The following is a 22565-nucleotide window of genomic DNA, read 5'->3' on the forward strand; positions in this document are numbered from 1 at the left end:
GCAATATAGTGGGCAGAGAAGCTAAACTGAAGTTAGAAAAAACAATTAGAAGTGAAGAAGTGAAAACAGCACTTATTTTAAAAGTTTTATGATGAAGGGGAGCAGATAACTGGAGTGGTATCTGGAGGTAGATGCTGCACTAAGGGAATGTTTGCTTTGGTCTTGAAAACGAAAGCTCTAAAAATGCCGAGACTTTTGCCTCATTTCTGCTTTATCCCTAGTGCCCAGAACAGCAACTGACAGAATGAATGAATGAATGAATGAATGGGAGGTCCAGTAGCAGGTCCCTAGTCTGATAGGGATACTCCAAAAGAGAAGGAAAGAATAATGAAATGGACAACTGAAGAAACAAAATCTCTGGTAAGACTTCCCAAAGAAGGTCATGTCTAAATTTAGATTGGAAAGACAAGTAGTTATGACCTGGACAGAAAGAAGGAAGCAGATGGGGATTCCAGGCAGAGTGAAAGGTCCAGAGTCAAGAGGGAGCATAATACATCTGTACAACTAAAAGGCCAGTGTGCCCACATTTCAGGCTAGGGGCAGTTGGTGTTTGGCAGAAAAATGAATCTGGAGAGGTTACCAAGGTAGGGATTACAAAAGGCCTTGTAGGGATCCCTGGGTGGCGCAGCGGTTTGGCGCCTGCCTTTGGCCCAGGGCGCGATCCTGGAGACCCGGGATCGAATCCCACATCGGGCTCCCGCTGCATGGAGCCTGCTTCTCCCTCTGCCTGTGTCTCTGCACCTCTCTCTCTCTCTGTGACTATCATAAATAAATAAAAAAATTAAAAAAAAAAAAAAACAACAAAAGGCCTTGTAATGGAACTTTTTGAAGAACTGCAGGCAGTGGAGCAAAATGATTTGATTTCCATTTTAAATCCTTCTATCTGCAATGTGGAGAAGAAACTGGAAGAAGGTCATCACAGACAGACTCGTGAAAAAGTTATTACTGTAACCTAGTATCATAGGTCTCCTCCTGCACAATTACAATGGGTTGTGGGGGGGGGGGGGGGAGTAGACAAAGGCAAGAGAAAGTCAGCAAGTGACCAACCTGGAACAAGGAGTTAAGTGAAGACAGGGAAGGTTGCAGGAAGGGGAGACCTTGATGACACCTTCAATGATGGAGATGAAGAAGTTATGATCTGACCATTTATTACCTAGCTAGTTTCCTGCATCCTGCCAACATGCAAAATGGCATCCGGAACACACAAAAAGATCAAGAAAAGAAGAATGTGAAACTAAGCTAGGTTTACATTCTTTGCTTCTGAGCAATAACTTCACAAGTTCATTTAATTAAACCTTCAGTGTGCAAATATCATCACAAGAGAAGTTAATGGAACAATGGTAATAATGACTGCATTAGGAACAGTTATTAGGTACCTCTAACCTAACACAAGGAAACCTCATCTTGAAAAGGGGAGGTGGTTGTAGGGTGGGAATGCACCTTTAAATTAAATTTGCTTACAAGACTAACAAAATAACCTGTGAATGGTCTGTCCTTGACTCAGTAGCATTCACTAACCAGTATTCAAGAGGTAAAATTCATTTTACAATTGACTGGAAAAACTGCATACATCCTAAATTTACATATATGTGAAAAAACTGTCTTGCTGAAATTTTTTAAGGACAAATATAGAAACTGATTATAAAAACACCCTTAGGGACTCGTCTTCCATTATTTCCCTGTTTTTCTTTCTTTCTTTCTTTTCTTTTTTTTTTTTTTTTTTTTAAGATTTATTTATTAGAGACAGATAGAGTGCACGAGCAGAGAAGGGGACAGAAAATCCTCAAGTGGACTCCGCCCAGCATAGAGCCACACATGGGGCTTGATCTAACAACCCTGAGATCATGACCTGAGCTGAAACCAAGAGTCAGATGCTTAACCAACTGAGCCACCCAGGCACCTCCATTATTTCCCTGTTTTACAAAATTCTAAATAATAAAATGACAAGCATAAATTATATATTTAATAGAGACATTATATCTAGAAATATCTAGTTTTAACTCATTTTAATACTCACAATAAAACTGATGAAAGTGTTCCATCGTTGGTATACCAGGAACAAAGTTGTAGAGATGAAACTTCAGAGCTTCACTCTTCAGCAAGCTATAAGCCATCTCGGTAAGGTTGATTCCAACTATTGCATAAGAATACCTATGTCAGAAACATTACCAGTTATACCAGCTAGCCAAATAGCTCATAAAATAACTTTAAAATCCTGCAAGAAATTAGTGAAAAACTACTCTGATCCATTTCTAATACAGTATTCGTTTAACAATAATCTCTACCTATTAAAAAAATAAACCATAATAGATAGAAGATTTTTGTTCTTTTAGATGCTGTTGATTTTCTGGATATATAAGAGGGAATAATGAAGCTTTGATCATTCAAATACCAAAAACCAAAATCCTTAAAAAAAAAAAAAAAAAGAAAAAGAATACACTCTCATTGGTTTTAAAACACAGTGGGTAATCTGACATTTTCTCCTCCATTATCAGGGTATTTATTTTTATGAGATAATATTGTTATAATGTTTTTTCAAAGGAATGTATCATTAGAATATAAAAATAGAATAATAATGATAAAGCTGATAGACCTTCAGCTGCATTTCATTTTACAATTTTCAAAACGATTTCTCATTTTCCTATTTCTATGTCACAAAGCTATTTCCTATTCTGAAATCTATTCAAGAAACTTTCATAAAGTTCCTTACCTCCATTTTATAGACAAACTATATCTTGTGACAAAAATAAATTAAAATAATACAAAATTGGCTTATGATAAGATTTTGCTTTATAAATAATATATCATGTAATATCTTTTACAAAGTCATTAATAAAAATAATCTCATTTAAAAAATACCTTGAAATACTTTCAAATTTAGATAATCCAATCAACATTTTAAAATTCAAGAAGTTAAAATTTCTTTGATATACCCAGCTTACCCTAATTTTGGATGATTTGAACGGGAAAGAATCTGGTGAGCTTCACTGGTATAATTTTCACTGAAATACCTTGAAAAAGTTTAATAATAAAATTAATATATGTTATTCAAATTGAAGATATCCAGAAGAAATTTAAAAAGCTACTGACTATTAAGATGATAGTCCCACTACTGCCACAATCATCTCAATCTCCATCTCTAATCACTTGAGTGACTTGGAAATGCTGTGAATCGAAATTTAATTCTGAGAGATCAGGTCTATCTAGTTAGTACAGGACATGGGCCCTTGGCAATGCTTTAAAATATTTTAAAAATAAATGATTTAACAAGAAACTTTCTGCTTACCTTTAAAAAAAAATCTAGTTTTTTGTTATCTTACTTTTTCTTATTTTATTTAAATTCAGTTAACATATAGCATATCATTAGTTTCAGATGTAGAGTTCAGTGATTCATCAGTTGCATATAACACCCAGCGCTCATCACATCATTTGCCCTTCTTAGTGCCCATCACCCAATTACCCCCTCCCTCCACCTCCCTTCCCCTCCTGTCCAGCAACCCTCAGGTTGTTTCCTATATAGTTAACAGTCTCTCATGGTTTCTCTCCCTCTCTGATGTCATCTTATTTTATTTTTCCCTCCCTTCCCTTATAATCCTCTGTTTTTGTTTCCTAAATTCCACATGAGTGATACCAAATTTCCTACAAATTTGTCCATGTGTATAAAATAGTCCATGTGTACCTGTTAGGACATTCACCCTTTCCCCTTGGTATATTCCTTCTTTTGTAATTTAAATATATATTATTTAACACCATTTTCTGTGCATAGAGAAGAAACTCCATAACCTTTCTTTTGCACTAAACTTTTGCACTAACTTTTCTTTCGCACTTGATCAGTGGTATAATTAAAACGCTGGCCATAAAACAGAAGTATTAGCAGGTACAACAGAAGAATATATAAATCTATCTATTTGTAGGCTCATACATCCTGTTGGCTTATACTAATTCAAATTCTTTGAGTTCTTAAAGATAGAGATTAAATCTTCTTCACCTCACAGTACACCGGTACTCATGCACATATACATATACGATGACTGGATGTTTATATGAAGATAAGAAGTAGAATAAAAAGTGGATTTCCATGGCTCATTTAAATTTTAGAGGGCACAATTGTTGAAATTTTCATAAAGCACAGAAATTTCTAACCAAATTTTCCTACGGATTTCCTTCCCTAGATTAACACGACAGGCTTCCATTTTTCTTTACTGGCTGATTTTCAAACCATTAAAACAAGGGTTGTTAATTTAGAAGTCCATGAATGAAGACTCATTCATGAATGAGGGGGTATCCATGAACTACCTGAAATTACACATAAATTTTTCTGCGTATACATTTTCTGGGGAGAGAACATACAAAATTCTCACTAGATTGTCAAAGGGATCTGTAACTCCCTAAACAAGAAAAAGTCCTGTTTTAGTGCAATGTTTTCCTTACATACACTAATTTTTCTATTTTATCCCTAGTTTGGCTCTAAGGATATCCTTACTAAACTATTTGTATTTCTTTTTTTATATATGATACTCCTAATACAATTTAGTATTACATTAATATTTCAATAATCAAGCTACTCTTAAAATACTGTCTGTAACACCGAACGATTTTTAATTTCCTTGATGAACTTAATCAAACCCTATCTTAACAGCACCTATGAAAAACGAACATCTTTGCAATATGGCAAACTATTCTTTACAAAAATCCATACTGGGTTCCCTCCTTCCTTACCGCCTGCTTGCCTTCTATCTTTCTCCTTCCTTCCTACCCCTTCTCTCTTCCTACATACATTTTTGGGCTTAATCAGCATATTCTTCTACTCACCTCTTCTATTTCCTCATCTATTCAGCTTTCTTCCATCTCTCCTGATTTCATTTTCTGTACAATATCCTTTTTTTTTTCTACACCTGCCTCAACATTCGGTGCCTAGGGCACCGTTATCAAACTACCAGCTTATCCTTCAAAGCAACAAAATATCTCAAGAGATTAGATGACAAAGGCCATGAAAGTTAAAAAATAAATCACATAAGGGAATCTGAAGAGCTTGTCCGCTTCTTGACTGTATCTTTACTTTGACCCTGAAGATACATAGCTCCATACACAGGACAACAAACGTAATTATAGAGGAATCAGAGCCAGTTTTTCATGTTTTCAACCATCTCTAGTGTATCACCAGCAATCAAATGTAACTACTAATACATATGAGTCTTGGTCATTTTTCAAATTAGTAGATACTAACGCTAAATAAAGTATCTGTAAATCATTTTAATGTCTATCAGAATCCTTTACCATAGTCTTGAATCAAATCCTACTAACTTATTTAAATTTTAAGCTACATTAAATTCTCCTCTGGCAAATGCTGAAAAATCTTAGTTTCTTAAGAAAAGAGTAAGAAGCAAGGTTATTCATAAAAGAAAAGATACAATATGGGGTGACTGGGTGGCTCAGTCGGTTAAGGGTCCAACACTTCATTTCAGCTCAGGTCATGATATCAGGGTTGTGAGATTGAGCACCACAACTGGGCTCCACATGGAGCCTACTTACAATTCTCTCTCCCTCTCCCTCTGCCCACCCCTCACACGTTCTCTCTTAAAAAATAAAAAATAATAAAAAATAAAAAAGGAAACACCAGAATAGTGTAGAGTAAACTGAGGTTCAATATCGTTCAATATCCTTGATTGCAAGTACCAGAATAAAGATGGTCTTTAAAGGCTAAGAACAAAGAATCTATGTGTTCTGAAAAACAATGAGTTTTAAAATATTTTATAATTTTTCCAAGTGGAAACAAACTGCATTTATTCTACTTCAATTCCATATTCTAATTCAATTCCAACTGGAAGTTTATCAAAGTAGAATCTCAGTTTTTGTAATTATTTTTAATTTTTTTTTAAGATTTATTTGAGACAGAGAGAGAGAGAACATGAGGGGGAGGGGAGAGGCAGAGGGAGAGGGAGAATCAGACTCCCCTCTGAGTGGGGAGCCCAATGCACACCTTGATCCCAGGTTCTGAGATCATGACCTGAGCCGAAGTTGGATGCTTAACCAACTGAGTCACCTAGGCGATACTTACAAGGAATCTTTATACTTATAAAATTTAGGTATTACAGAAAATTAAATACTTTTGTAAATGGAAAAAACTGTAGATACTGAAACCCTATTATGTCTTCTATTTTCCCCCAAAATAGCTTTATCCATACAGATCTAGTCATTTTTTTTCTCAATATAACAATTTAACAGTTTTAAGACTAATTTTTTCACAGTAGCAATTATCCAAACTTTGCTAATGGTTAGGTTTCCCATTCTAGGCATTTTATAGTCTATAAATCAATTTATGGACAGACTCTAACTCTGAAATCTTTTCATTTTCATATCCACATCCTACTAATCTTTCAGTTTACTTTCTAGAATAGTTTTGGCCATCAATTCTGATTTTAATTACATATTTTGGGATGACTTATGTGCCCAAGCATGAGTATTCAAGGAGAAAAAAAAAAAGGAAGTTCATATAGGCTCTGAAAATTCAGGGCTTTAGATAATTTATCACAGATGGTGAAGAATAAGTGTGAAGAGACTTTATTAGTATCAAGTTATATTTCCCAAAACAGAATTAGAGAGCCAAGAGAGAAGAGGCAAGATGATAAAATAATTAAGAGTATACATAATTCCTTAAGAGGTATCAGAAAGGGGGTCAGAAAGAGAAAGAAGAAAGATATCAGTAAAGTAAAGAAATTTCACACACACACACACAAACAAACACACAAACACACACACTATGTTTCCAATGTCTTCATATTATTGCCAGCACATTAGTGCCAGCACATTTTAGCACTGTTAAAATTCAGAGATAGCGGGAAACACCTAAATCAATTCTTATTAGAATTTAACAATATTGGAGGTTACATGTAATCTCATTTAGAGAAGAAGAAAAAGTTTATTTCACTTACACAAGATTGATTAATCCAAGTATGCCCATGCCTCTGAAGTCTGTCTTGGGATCATCACCCTGGAAACCAATGTCAGCCCACTGCTTGGAGATTCTAGCCTTCAACTTTTTCGTAGGCATTAGAAGATTCCAAAGCTGTACAAACATACTTCCATATTACAAATAATAGTAGTATTCTTAATTTCCTAAGACATTTTTCTTCTCATAGCTAACATACAACTAAGTTGAATGCTTTCAATTAAACAGCTTTAGTAGACAAAACAGAGGTTCAACACAGACTATATTTAGAGAACTTTTTCAATTACCCTAAAAAATGCAGCACACTTATTCCAATTTAAAAGGCTAATATAAAGAATAGTGGATTTGGAAAAAGTGACAAGTATACAGAAATCTAAAACAATGAGAAATCTTTGTTTACTAAGTAATATATACCAGGAGTGGTAAACTGCCTCCTTAAGGAAAAAACAGAACAACAAAAAACAGTGTTAGGCACTTGGCCCTTGGCTCAAACACTACATACATAAGTAGGCTCCACTCTAGTGGTGGGTCATTAGTCCCTAAAGAGAAGAAGGGAAATGGAAAGAATCATTAAGAAATAAGACTGATAGTATTTCAATCCATATGATTATTTTACAAATTTTCATAATTTTAAAATAAGAAAATAATATGGCTTGGTTTTAAGTATGTTCCTTAAGACTGGGGGTTTAAGAATAGCAATTGAATATTAGCAACAAAGTAACCAATACAAAACAAAGTTTAAAAAATGTAATCATTTTTTAAATTCAACACCACAAGTCATCAAACAAAACAGACTTACAAAAGTTGATTAAAAAGTTTGTATCTGCAGAACAGAAATACTTGCATTTTTTTCCATTTCACTACCATTTCAGGCATTGTTGAGTAAAGGACTCCTAATGAAAGGAGTATCCTGTCACCTAAAATAAAATGTGAAGACTTGTGACCTTACTTTAAGACAGGGTCAGGATTCTGGCCCTGAAGCTAATCCAATCATTAGACTGGGTTTTTATCTGGTCCCTTCTCTTTTTACCAACACATTAGCGTCTCTTCCTGAGTTCTCGGCAAGAGGTTGGATCATACCAGTGATAGCGCCTCAGTGAGGTGGGGAGAGACACAATAAGACCAGTTATAGTCAAGGTTAACACGCATACATATCAAATTTTTGGGTTCTGCGCCCCTGGGGATTCTGATGAGGCTAAGGTGGAACCTTAAATTCTAAATATTAAGACACTGGTTAACTTAGTGAAGGTCGTTACGCTTTAAGAAACTACCTATGTATTTAAGAAACTACACTTTGAGAAACACGGATCTACTTAAGGCTTTACCCACAGAGACTGCGGAGTATATGCAGTGGCTGCGTGATTCACACCCAGCAAATGACTCTTTACCTTTAAAACTGAGTCCCGTAATGAATCAACAAGATAAAAATTCCCTGGACTGAAATGTTAGGATTTATATCTTACCCCTTCTAAAGGGAAGGTATTGTGCAGAAAGGGTCAGAAGTTAAGGGAATAATGGTTAACAATGAGGATATAAATGGTGGTCAACCCCCAGTGAGGGCCAGGCACCATTCTAAAATTTTAAATATAAAGGGTCGGTCCACACCAACAGCCCCCTGAGGTATTTTCATTCTCATTTTACAAAATCAAGTTTTATTTTTAATTTTAAAATTAGGTGAGGTGTATATTTATACTTTTTCAGAAAAAAAGGTGTTTTTTTTAAAAAAAAAACTTATCTGTCTCTTACTGTTACTTAGATATTACCAATGTCTTTCCACAGCATTTTTAGATATAACAAACTCTTAACTCCAAGTCCAATGTGCTATGTTATGTTCTTTGACTTTAACCATTTAAAAATAAAATTGGCCCAAAAGCAAATTACTTCATTTCCCCTTGGCCTCAGAATCCTCATCCCTTAAACTAAAATGAAGGTGATAGACTAGACGATCTAGAAAGCTTACAATAATCTCTAGTTTTGGCCTCTCACTGAACTTATGTATTTAAACTTTAGAAATAAAAAACAGGAAAATTCAAATTTAATTTTAGTACCTTCTTAAGCTTTAAATCTATCGTGACATTACTTGGCAATTCATACTCTGTAAATCCCAAAATACTTGATCTAATAATATGAAAAGGGACAGCCATGTTTACAATTTGAAAGTAAGCTGAAAAAAAAAAAAAAAAAGCCTGACGTATACGAGCAGTTTATATAAAAAGTAAGGGAACCTCTGAAGCTTGCAGACTCATCAGTTGAAAAGATCTCTGTTAATAAGTTTATAATTTATTTTAGAAGTAAAAGCATTAAGAGAAAATCTACGAGTATATATTTCAATGAGGCTTATCAGAAAATCATAAAAATAGTTAACTCAAAATCTTTCACCAACATAGTAAGGGGCAAAGAAACTGGATGACTGTAGAAGAGCCTCTAGAATTGGCACACTGACTTTACTAGCTCAAGTCTGATTTATTTTTCCAGTGTCTACTAACTCCAAATACAGAAAACAAAAATTTACCTTAAGAAGCAGCTTTTCATGTTGGAGGTTTTCAGAATCATATGGTCTTTTCCTCACACTTTCTACATCCAAATAGAGCTGTTTATAACCGGATATCTGCAGCAAGCATGCCTTCATACAAATTTTAAAACTGAAAATGAGAAAGTTATTATTTTTAAAAATCATACCTTCTTATCACAATAAAATAGTGCCATCCATAGCTTGTGGTTCATATGTCTATTTAGAAAGCATTTCCTCAATTCCTCATCCAGTAGAAGTGAAAGGGTTGAACTGGATGATCTCTATAACTGTTTCACAGCTTCAATGTTTTACAACTGTGTGCTATCCCCACACCTCACAGTAGAAGGGTACAATAAGAGAGAACACCATAAAAAGAGCATACCTGGCATCCTTCTCAGGGTTAATATTCTTTTCCTTCATTATATCTTCTACGCATTTGTCCACTTCAGTCTGGACAACAAGTGTTGCTTTCTGCAAAATCTATTTATGTGAAAGAAAGCTGAATGAGAAAAATCTCTTATAGCTGAAACAGAACAATGATTTTGGGGGTGTTTAGTCAACTTTACAATGCATATATTAAAATGCAAAATGAAACCAAATTTGTTTCACTAGGGCTAAAATCATACATCCATCCATACATACAAGAGAAACAGCATGATGTATCAAGATGAAGGCTTCCTCAACTGAGAAGCAACAGGTTCTCAACTGATAAGTTCCTAACAAATGAGGTATCACCATAGTGGGTGTATGGAGCAGATACTTTCTCTAAAATTTTTACATATACATGTACAAAAATTTTAGTGCAGAAGTCAAAAAACTTTTAAAGTCAGAAGAGCAAAAGGAAGAGAACTCAAATATTATTGTAATTATTTATCACCACCAGGGACAGCCACTGGTAACCAATATCCTTAGTCTTTTTTCTATGCACATAAAACAGATTTCTTATATGTCCTATAAATGTCCACTGGATCCTTTTTTTTCTAACAAAAAAGCAAGTTCAGGCTTTTCTTACCCTTAAGAAATTTCTTTGACTCTTCATCTTCTGTAAACTGCCACTGAAATCCTCTCCGGTATCTCTTATAACTCCAGGCAAAATAATCTCATCATACCTGGGGTTATGCCTCTGCATATCCTGGGTCTTTCTTCTGGAATGTTCTCTCCCAATCACTAAACATATCAATGATGCCCATTTTTTAAGCTAGCTCACAATACCAGGTCCAAGAAGCTTTCTCTGATTCTATTTTATCCCCCCTGATTCTATTTAAGTAGAATTAACCTCTCCTCTCTTAGAATTCCCATAATAATTTATCTATAACCTTTTGATGATCCTTTCTACTTTCTGTATTATAGTTACTGTTATATATTAAGTGGAAAATTTTTTGAGGATAGAGATTGCATCTAATTCATCTTTTCATATCCTGCATGTAAAAGATAATTGACAACTGTTAAACGGAGATATTTAATAGGTAAAAACCTTAAGGCAACCGTTTCAGTAAAAGACATGTACAGTAATGCATACGATGATTTAAAAGAAGGAAGAAAAGGAAGGAAAGAAAAAGAAGATTCCTCAAAGTAAATTAAAAAGTGAGAAGGAAAATCATCAAAGACTAACAGTCAGTAAGGATACACATACGGTCAACAAGGTCCAGTTGGTCAAATCCTGAGGTAAAGGTAACCTTTACTGTTACCTTTACTTTTGTCTCCTAAAACATGAAAAACCTGGTCAAATATCACCTCCTTTTGTGAAGCCTTCCTCGGCCCTGCAGTTAGCTACTCTCTTTTATGCTCATACTCAGTGAACGAGCACTTACCTACACTATATTTACTTACTTTTACATATTCGCCACCAGGCTTTGTCTTATTTACTCTTACATTATGGATGAATAAATAATCGATTGAATGAACTTGCTCAAGTCTACATAAACTTAGAGACAGAATTCAGATTAGGAATGTCTAGTCTCTCGGCAAATACTTTTTCCTAAAGACACTATTCTGTGACTTTTAATTTTTTTTATTTAAGATTTTATTTATTTGAGAGAGAGAGAGCATATAAGAGAGAACATGAGCGGGGTAGTGGGGGGCAGAGGAAGAAGGAGACCCCTCCCTGAGCAGGGAGCCCAATGCAGGGCTTGTCCCAGGACCCTGAATTATGACCCAAGCCAAAGGCAGACACTTAACGGACAGGTAGGTGCCCCAACTTTGTTCTTTTAGTAGATTACTTGGGCTACAATAGATACCTTACATTTCTATATAAGCTTTAAAATGATCTTGTCACTTTCTTCAAAAATAGCCTGCTGGGATTCTGACTGGAATCACATTGAATCCATAGATCAATTTGGGAATTAACATCTTAGCAATACTGTCTTCCAATTGATGGCTACCATGTATTTTTCCCCCTTTAACCTAAGGAAAAGGAGTTCTAGTACAGAAGTCTTGTGTAGCTTTCACTAATCACTGAATATTTTATGTTTTTGAATGCTACTTAAGTAGTATTCTTCTGTTTTCCAAAAGTTTGTTGTTAACTTACAGAAACAGATTGTGTCCTGAGATACTGCTAAATTCATATATTAATAATGCTAATCATTTTTGTAGATTTCTCAGGGTTCTCTGTACTCACAAACTATGTCATCTGTTAATAAAGTTTTCTTTCTTTTCCAACCATTATGTTTTAGATTTCTTTTCCTTATTGGACTACCTAGGACCTCTAGCACAAGGCTGAAAAAAATCAAAGAACCATCTTTGCCTTGTTTCCAATTCACAGTGGGAGCACTCAATATTTCCGTATTACACATCACATCAGCTGCATAGTTTTCACAGGTGGTCTTTATTAGGATGAAGAAGTTCTTTCTATTCCTAGTTGAATTTTTAATCATGAATAGGTATTGAGTTCTGTCCAAATAGTTCTTCAGTGTCTACTGAAATGATCTTATTTTTCTCATTTACTTTGTTCATGTGGTGAGTTACATTCATTGACTCTGAAAACTCAATTGTGATGTCTTAGCTTTTTTGTAGATAACTGAGATCAATTTGTTAATGAAGAATTTTTGCATCTGTGTTCATGAAGGATACTGCTTTATAATTTTCATTTATCAGACTGTCCTTGTCTGGTTTAGTAACAGGGTTATACTGGCTTTGCAAAATGTGTTTTTTCCTAGGAGTTTAGGTAATAGTGGTATTATTTCTTCTTAAATGTTTGAAAGGAATTCACTAGTAAAAGAAGGGTTTTGGTGCAAAAATTTTTAATTACAAATTCCATTTGTTAGGTATATAGCTATTTATATTTTTAAATTTCTTTTTGTGTTTTGATAAATTGTCTTTTTCAAAGACTTTGCCTCTTTCATCTAAGCTACAGAATTCATTGGCATAAATTCACAGAATCCCCTCATACTTTTAATGATTGTAGTCTGATACCTACTCTATCATTCCTGATATTGGTAATTTGGGTTTTCTGTTTCCTGATCAGTGTTGCTAGAGGGTTATTAATATCACTAAGAATCAAATCTTTCCAAAGAATCAAGTTTTGAGTTTGTTATTTCCTATTTTTTGTCTGTTTACCATTTTGTTAAACTTTTGTGTTTTTATTATATTCTTTCTTCTATTTACTTTGGGTATAATTTGCTCTCTTCTGGTTTAAGGTGTAAGCACAGATCATTGATTTGAGGCCTGAAAACTTAGTTCAATTTTTTTTTAAAATGTCCCTTGTGAGTTCTTTTCTGATCCATGAGTTAAATTTTTAAATTTCCATATATTTGGGGATTTTCGAGGTCTCACACTTTTCTTATTTCTAAGTAAGTACAATGGAGACAGAAAATATACTCCATATAGGTTCAAGCCTTTGAAATGTATTGAGACTAATTTAAAGACCCATATATTGATGTATGTAGATGAATGTTCCACATGTACTTGAGAATGTGTGTTTCACTGTCAGTTCGGTGTAGCATTCTATAAATGTTACTTAGCTTAAGACAGTTTAAAGTATTGTTCAAATAGTGTATGTTCCTTCTGATTTTTTTTTTTGTGTGTTTTTGTACTGTCAATTATTGAGAGAAGTATGTCAAAATTTCTAACTACAATTGTGGATTCATATATTTCTCCCTTTACTTAAGTCAATTTTTGCTTCAATTATTTGGCAGCATTGTTAATAAGTGCATATACTTTTAATATTATTATATTTTCTTGATAAATAAATCTTTGTATCATTACAAAAAAGATTTAGTCACTGGTCATATTCCAAGTTTATGTTTTCTGAAACAGAGACACAATGGCTTTTTTATGTTTGTTTACATGGTGTATCCTTTTGCTTTTTATTTGTTTGTGTCTTTATGTTTAGAGTATATGTCTTGAAACAACATTCAGTTCATTGGGTCTTACTTTTTTATCCATCTGTCAATCTCTGGCTTATTCTCTAACTTTTTGGTGTCTTTGCTTCCTCATCAAAAATAAAATAGCAGCCTGCATGGAGGATAACATATAAACCATCACAACATTTTCTAAGTTCATTTTGAAGGCATATTCAATACTGGAATATATCGTACTTAAAGAATTTCTGAAGTCAGTAATTCTAAAACTTTCCTTTTTAACCTCAAACCACGTATGCACCCAAAAACTATTTTCCTAACATCCTTTACTTTATACTAAAGCAAAAGGAGGTATATGTGCTGCCAAAGTCAGCACTAAAGAAAAAGTAGGTAATAATAAAGAATAAGAGAATAAATATGAATCACTTATCATATAGTTTGAATTTTATATTGTACATATTTTATATTCAAAATATATATTTTATAAAATATATATATATTTTATATATGCTTATGCATGTGATTTTTATATAAAACAACATTTGATGAACATAAAAGTAAAATAACACCTACTTTGAGAGTAGGTTACAAATTACTTAATGACACATATTCATGGGCAGCAAATATCAACAGTGGGTTTCACTATGCAAGCAAATTTGGGGAGATTATACATACAGAGTATGAACGTTTCATTTGTAAACCACAATACCTATGTGGTTATATACTTAAAGTTAGGTACTTAAAGTCTAGCTTTTGCAAAATTAAAGACAAAGAAATATGCAAATGTACATCACTATATCATCGACTCAGAGACAACTAAACTGATCCATAAAACTAATTTATTATTCAACAGCTAGAATGTTATTATTATTTAAAAGCTAAGAGAGCAGCTGCAATTGAAAAACACAGGCAGTCAGAAACACTATTATACTGACAAAGTGTTCTTTCCCTAAATTTCAAATTTTCAAACACTTGTATATGCATTAGTACAGTAGAGCTTTGCAACATTACCAAATATTACACAGCAGCCAGACTTGTTAGCACAATACTGAATTAGATTGCTCAAATTCCATTAAGGTTTTCATTTTCATTTATAAGTCCTAAAGTTCAGTAACCCTTAATATACGATTAATAAGTAATCCTTAGCCTAGAATACAAGCAAATGAGACTCAATTTTTAATAATCAAAGAATTTCCACTATAAAATAGTTCACAACCCAATAGGACCATACTATCACTGCTTTAGAGAATGGCCTTGACAGATTAAAATCACTTTTATTCACAGCAATCATCAATAGTGTTAAGTATTTAAATACCTTAGAAGTTTTTGTGAATATTTTAAACTTCTAAAAATCTTGTAGTATATATTGGTTCAATTCCATTATCATCAATATTACTAATAACTATTTGTTGGATACCTATCATGTACTAGGCATTCTCTTAGACTGCTTTCATATTAGTATCTGTGATCCTGTAACAAATATGTGGGTATTAACGCTTCTTTTTATGATGAGAAAATAAATAACCTGCACAAAAGTCAAACTACTAGCAAGTGATAAAATCAGGATTTGGACCCTGACTTTTTTCAGACAGATAAAAAAGTATATCAGGATTAACAGAAATACCACAAAATTAGAATTTGATTTTACTCTACAAAGCAAATGGAAATATACAAGTGAAATACAATACATGCCAGAAATGATTAAATTTATCATTTAAATTTAAATTTTAAATTGATGAGGACCCCTCCATTTATTTATTGATAAGTTCACCTCAGAGTTAAAACTTCATGAAAACAAAGCTTCTGTGATTTAATTAAGTAACTACCCATCTGTTGACCATCTCTTTTTTTAGTATGCCCTACATAACATTATCAGCAACCTATACTTTTTAGTAATAAAATTGTTTAACAATACAATTTTAATGTTTACTTTTCAAGTGGATTTTTCAGTCAGTAAATCAGATAAAAAAGAATAAATATTCTATTTTTCTTTAACACATTACCATGACCTTAAAGGTCCCAATGAAGTTTACCTGTACCTTCTCTAAATGCCTATGCATAATTACCTTCAACACTGTTCTTTATTTCTTTTGTATATCCCAAAGACCCTGTGAAATGCTGAACATATGGCACCACTCAAATCTTCGGTCAAGGGTTTGACCAAGGCACTAGAGTTCTTAAGAAGCAACATGCTATATATGGTCCCACTTAAGTTTGGCATAATTATGCCACACATAAAATCTTATTCGTAAAATCTGTGACCAAAACCGTTGTTATAATCGGTTGTGGTGACAAGAGTTACACAGACAGCTGTGACTCTGAGTTGCTAGCTTCAGAACTTCTCTAGAGGTTCGTCCACAATTTATGATAGTTACTTTGCAAAAGTGCATCCTGAGTTTCAATTAATGAAAGGAACAATATGGGTGAATAAATTTTTAGAACCAGAAATTTAACTTTTTAGATCCCTACATTCATATTTAAAAAAAAAAAGAACAAAAATATTAATCATTCTCTAGGATTCTGAACAAAAGGACTCCAGACTCCTGTTCTCTGATATATATCCATGTATATGAGTTGTTCTTACCTTGACCATTCACAAAAGAATACTGTTAACTAAATCAATAAGGCACTTATTTTATGGACCACTCCCCAGAACATAACTGATATGCTTGCAACATTCAACGATGTCCATTTTCTTTCAGGCATGAATTAGTAACTCATATCACTATCACTAGACAATGGCAAGTCAACAGTTTTTTATTATTTTTTATCCACATTGTACATCTTGACCAAGTACAAACATATCTATGGATATCTAAAATATAAATAGATCCACCCACACAGATAACTAAAATTAAAATTTTATAAAACAATATTTAACATTATAACCAGTGTTTTCTGATTATTTTCCTTTTTTTAAAGATTTTATTTTATTTATTTATTCATGAGAGACACACAGAGAGAGGCAGAGACACAGGCAGAGGGAGAAGCAGGCTCCATGCAGGGAGCCCAATGCGGGACTCGATCCTGGGACCCTGGGGTCATGACTGAGCCAAAGGCAGATGCTCAAACGCTGAACCACCCAGGCATCCCTGATTATTTTCTATTCTATTCCTTTTGTGTTGTTTAATGCTGGCTGTGATCTACCATAGGATCTTAAACAATGATCTAGATGATTGTTTACCATACTCTACCTTGGCCATGCCAAATAATCCATACATATATAGGTAAAATTCTGAGCTACTATAGAGAAGTATAGCATGTAGTAGATTGAATCATTGGTCCCAATATTTAACTTCCCTATAATTAAATTATATATTCACAGGTTTACCACGGCTTTATAGCGGGCGCAGTGTATTTTTCTCCTCCTTAACTTAGGCTGGCCACGTAACTTACTTTAACCAATAGGATGTTAATGGACATGACAGAAGGAAACTTCAGACATGTTAGTGTGGTTGGACATTCAATGATTTGCTGTGAAAAGAACATTCTCCAGGTACCCACTACATTTGCAACCTGGGTTCCATAATGACACAACTGGAACAGATCTGAATTACTTGAAGAAGAATCTGTCTAGCTGGCCCACAGATCATGAGCAAGAAATAAACAATGTACTGTTATATATGCCTCTGAGATTTTGTTTGTTACACAGCAAAAGCTACTAATAAGTAGTATGAGGTTATGACATATTTTGGATCAAAGGCACATGATTCACGGTTTTGTTTTGTTTTTTTTATAACTAAACAAAATGCTTCTTTCTCACCTAAGAATTTTTCCAAAGGACACAAAGTTTTTGAGGTTTTCCTTCTAAGAACCTATTTCCCAAAGGCTATCAAGTTTTGAGGCAAACTTAGCAAACAAAACGTCAGATAAGGACAAATTACGCAAATACTGTCTTTGTGCATGAGTGGCACACTAACACGCACACAGGAAATGTTTCAAAAATAAAAAAATACCTTTAAAGTGAGAAATTTCATGTAATTCTCTTTACAGCAAAGACTCTTCTAGTAGAACATTAAAAATAATTCATTCGGGGATCCCTGGGTGGCGCAGCGGTTTGGCGCCTGCCTTTGGCCCAGGGCGGGATCCTGCAGACCCAGGATCGAATCCCACGTCTGGCTCCCGGTGCATGGAGCCTGCTTCTCCCTCTGCCTGTGTCTCTGCCTCTCTCTCTCTCTCTCTCTCTCTCTCTGTGTGTGACTATCATAAATAAATAAATAAATAAATAAATAAATAAATAAAATAAAATAAAATAAAATAAAAATAATTCGTTCTAGGGCAGCCCGGGTGGCTCAGAGGTTTAGTGGCGCCTTCAGCCCGGGGCCTAATCCTGGAGACCCGGGATCGAGTCCCACATCGGGATCCCTGCATGGAGCCTGCTTCTCCCTCTGCCTGTGTCTCTGCCTTTCTCTCTCTCACGAATAAATAAAATAATAATAATAATAATAATAATAATAATAATAATAAAAAATTCATTCTAAAATGGAGGCATTCTCTTAAAAATATCTCCAGGTTAAGTTTTCTAGAATTACCACTTTGGTATAATCCTACCTTATTTTTGGAGTATGTCAAGGAATTTTCTGAAATAAAGAAAAAAAAAAGAAAAAAGAATGTTACCACTTAAATATTGTTTGTGAATTACTCGATATACAAAGAGTATAAATATCAAGCCAGTAGTAAATCAATAGCACCAGAAGATAAAATTTCTTCATGTGTAACATAGCAAACATTTTTAAATGTTATCCGCATAGTATAGGGAGCTAGGTATGATTCCAAGACCCTCAACTCAATTCAACACACCACAGCCAAAGAGGTGAGACCCTCCTAATTTTCCTAGGATCATGTTTCTGTGCGAATCCCCAAGGGTCTACTAATCACTGCAAATTCATTCACTGGCTGCCTCCCAGTAGCTTAGGCCCCAGAAACTCATCTAAAGAACTTATAAGGAAAGTGCTCTCTACTACATTTTCTTCACTTGTAGCTCTTCTGGAGTAAGCATTTAGATTTGAGGAGCCAGAGACTGAATCATATGACAACAAAGGGGCAAAAATGTTGAGACTTAGATTATATTGGCCAACTATCTTCTAACCAGACAAATAGCTTCTCCACTCCTGTCTTCTGTTTCAAGAAGGACTAGAGCTTTTTCTTAGTCTATTTAAACTTTTTTTTTTTTCTGGCACATTTACCAAGTCTCTTTATTCTCAGCAATTTGAAACATTCAAGAAAAATGGTTTTACCACCAAGCAATGCCTATGTTCTTACCCCATAGTATAAAATGTAAACCATTACTGCTGAGATTTCTTATCAAGAGGTACTTTGTTCTGAGAGCAGCCAAAAGGGCAAATCAAAAGAGCAGGCAGGAAATGAAGTCGGCCACGAAGTTGTGAAAAAACTAGGGAAGTAATTAAACTTCAATCATCCAGCTGCCCTGAGGCTTACTCCCTCCTTCTCTCTCTTATTCCTCCCACGTTGCCTTGGATACAGACACCCACTCCCCAGATCTCACCGGGGTGTTCTTAGTTGAAGTACACTCGTTGGACACAAAAGAGTAAAGATTTAGTTAAGTCATGATCTTCCCTGTGACACAGTGAACATGAACTGCGGCCAATCCCTGGTCTTCCTTACTCTGGTCCAAGAGTTCTCTCTCTCCTCTACCAGATTTCTCACTCCTCTGTGTTCTAATTTTAAGCGATATATTTTCAACGAAGCATTGGGAGCTGATGAATTTGAAAGGTAAGAGAATGCTACTCTTCCGCAGAAATAGGACGCGACCCAAGATGTGAGCCACGTGTGTAACTTTTATAACTTTCTAGTAGCCCCATTGGAATAAAAGAAACACAGAAGTTTTATAGATTTTAACCCGCTATATCCCAAATATTACCATTTCAACATAGAATGAATATAAACAATTACTAATGAGGTATTTCTACATTCCTTTTTAAATCTAGTTTTTGAAACCCAGGGTGTATTTTATATTTCCACACATCTCAATCCACATCAATCCCATCTCCAGGGCCCATCAGCCTCATGTGGACAACCGGCCATGACACTGGTCAGTGCAGACTTTGAGGGTAAGTCTCTACCAGGGATCACTGGATACCTGTTACTTTTCTTCCATGAATTACATTAAAGACTAAGAGACCGATGAAAGGTTCTGAATATAAAAATGGATCTAGATTTCAGATACTCCCTCTTCCCCCATCATTTCAAGGGAAGATTTTTCCAAGGGCCTAGAAATGGGAGAGGTTTTTCTTCTGGAAAATAGGTCGTAGCCATAATGTAAGGTACAACTGACGAATTTTGGGGGTGCCAGAGAAGATCATTCTTTGCACAGAAGTGGAATGGAGTCATAATGTTTCTCTCTCTACAAAATCATCGTTTTAGAGCTGGAATCATTCGAAGCTAGATTTCAAATGTCAAAAAATAAAACAAAATGAAATAAAATAAAATATAAAAAAATAAAAAATAATAAAAATAAATAAAATAAAAAGTAAATAAAATAAATAAAAATAAAATAAAGTAAAAAATAAAGTAAAAAAATAAAATAAAGAAATAAAAAATAAAAAGTAAAAAATAAAATAAAAATAAAAAATAAAATAAAAAAATAAAAAATAAACAATAAAATAAAAATAAAATAAAATAAAAATTAAAAATAAATAAAAATAAAATAAAAATAAAATAAAATTAAAAAGTAAAAATTAAATAAAAAGTACAAAAATAAAATAAAATAAAAAATAAAATAAAAAATGAAATAAAATAAAATAAATAAAATAAAAAATAAAATATAAAAATAAAATAAAATCACTGTTTCTTGATCAGGATACACAAACGAGTACGTCTGTCACTGTGAATATGGAGGTGGAGGGGGGAGGGGAGGAAAAAAAAAGATTCATTCAGTTAAAATCGATGTATTCTTTTTCAGATGACATTACCTATCCTGTGCGTCCTTTGTGCACCTACATAGGTGTCAAAAATCCGTTGCAGTTCACACTTGCCAGTCATGTGTCGTAAGAGCCATTTCATCCAAAACCGAAAAAAGTGCCCATAGAAGAACTCCCACAAAGAAATAAACATGGTGTGTTTGTTTGATTGTTTTCCTAGAGAAGGAAATATATGACAGATTTAATGACCTTAAATTAGATCTTAAAAGAAAAAAAAGAGAGAGATGCAGGTGATCCGACTGCTCCAATCCCGGATTGCGCATCTCAGGTCGCAGCGCTGGGCTGGCCCCGCAGCGGGATGCGGGATGCAGGAGGCGGGATGCGGGATGCGGGAGGCGGGAGGCGGGAAAGAGGTCGGGCGTCGGGGCAGGAAGCAGCGCTGCGAGGCGTTAGGCAGTGCAGGCCCCGACGGGTCGCCGCATCTGGGAACTGGCTGCAGAACCCCCACGACGCGCTCCGCTCCGCTCCGTCCCCTACGTGCGCATCTTGCAGAAGAGCGGGGCGGAGGGCTCGGCAGGCCCGGGGCCAGAGCGGCCCCAGCGAGCGCGCCGACACCTGCGAGGGGCCCGCGCCGCCGCAGCTCCTGGGAGCCCGGGGCTCCTTCCATCGCCTCCGTCCCGCGCAGGAGAGCGCGGCGGCTCGTCCCCCCCGCCCTCCCCGCTCCCGGCGGCTCCAGCGCGAAGGCACCGGGACAAAGGCAGCGCGGGGCCCCGGGGAGCCGCTGCGCGGAGCCCCCCCTTCCAGGGCCCCGGCCGAGCCCAGGGCGCGCAGGCGCGCTGCCGGCGGGGGGCGGGGCGGGGACGCGCGGACTCGCACAAAGCCTCGCCGGCCCCGGGCGGCCCCGCGGGATTCCTCGGGGCGCCGCCGGGCGCGGCCGCACCGCAGCAGCGCGGCGCGAGAGGAAGAGAAACAGCAGCCACCTCACAGCAGCGGAAGAGCTACGGGGGAACGGGGGAAGCTGGAGCTGCCTCGGTTTCCCCAACTGCAGACGGCCGGCCGCGGAAACGACGCCGCTCGCGGGGCGCTCCCTGCAAGCACCGCGACCCGGAAGTCGGGGAGGGAGGGCCGGCCCCGAGGCCACGCCCCCGCGCCGCTCCCGCCACGCCGATTGGCCGGAGCTCCGCCAATCGCCGGCGCCCGGAGGAGGGCGCGCGGAGGCGCGGGCGCGCGTGCTCGGCGTCCGGGGACGCCCGGCGGTTGCCCTGGCAACGGCCACCCGGTCGGCCTCTCCAGGTACCGACACCTTCGTCCCCTTAAACCCCGGGGGTGTGCGCTGATGGGAGCTGTGAGCTCCTCCTACACTCCCCGCTCGGGAGAAACAGCGTGCTTTCGGGAACTTTCGTAGCACCGATTGTGCAAAAGCACTTTGACCTGCAATTAATCTTAATCCTGCAAAGTAATTCTAATAGTCCTACCTTAAGGATGAAGAATCGGGATTTAGGTTTAATGATTTACCCATGCTATCCCTGCCCCCCCCCCCCCGCCGCCAAAAAAAAGGGCGGGGGGAGAGCTCTATATGTTGAGTAATGTTGAGTAAAGTTTGGGCTTTGTCTTAAATTTAAGAGTATCTGCAGGGAGAGTATTCCAGACATGCGAGTGCAAAGGCCTTGAATCAATGGGAGAAATAGCGAGGCCAGCGTAACTGGAGGAGAAAGAACAAGGGGAGAGTGCAATGTAAGTCCAAAGGACAAGTTCCATTGAGAAATAACTTACTGCTAGCCACCCCACAGCTCCAGATCCCTCAACCCCTTTTCTCAAAAGCAACCAGTATTAGCTTCTTGTTTATACCTCCAGGAATGTTTTATGCAAGTGTGTATCTGTATATTCCCTGCATCCCTTTGCTAACACACATCGAAGCAGCAATA

At 36.2% G+C, this 22565-nt stretch overlaps 1 protein-coding gene across 2 annotated transcripts in view; it reads right to left on the minus strand.

The window, feature by feature from the left end:
- ELMOD2 (ELMO domain containing 2) overlaps positions 1-21759 on the minus strand; it is a 31235-nt gene extending 9476 nt beyond the window's left edge. The window contains exons 1-8 of one of the 2 annotated variants that reach the window (XM_038564577.1): positions 21621-21759; positions 20692-20856; positions 18311-18339; positions 9844-9941; positions 9462-9591; positions 6933-7066; positions 2943-3011; positions 2018-2151 (exon numbers count right to left, since the gene is read on the minus strand). In XM_038564577.1, coding sequence (XP_038420505.1) covers positions 2018-2151; positions 2943-3011; positions 6933-7066; positions 9462-9591; positions 9844-9941; positions 18311-18339; positions 20692-20833 — 736 coding nt within the window. In that variant the 5' untranslated portion in view covers positions 20834-20856; positions 21621-21759. Of the gene's footprint in view, positions 1-2017; positions 2152-2942; positions 3012-6932; positions 7067-9461; positions 9592-9843; positions 9942-18310; positions 18340-20691; positions 20857-21620 lie in introns of those variants that run through there. The other variant, XM_038564578.1, reaches the window with a different exon arrangement.
- Between the last annotated feature and the right edge of the window lie 806 nt (positions 21760-22565).

Source organism: Canis lupus, chromosome 19, assembly GCF_011100685.1.
Source record: "Canis lupus familiaris isolate Mischka breed German Shepherd chromosome 19, alternate assembly UU_Cfam_GSD_1.0, whole genome shotgun sequence".
NCBI lineage: Eukaryota > Metazoa > Chordata > Mammalia > Carnivora > Canidae > Canis > Canis lupus.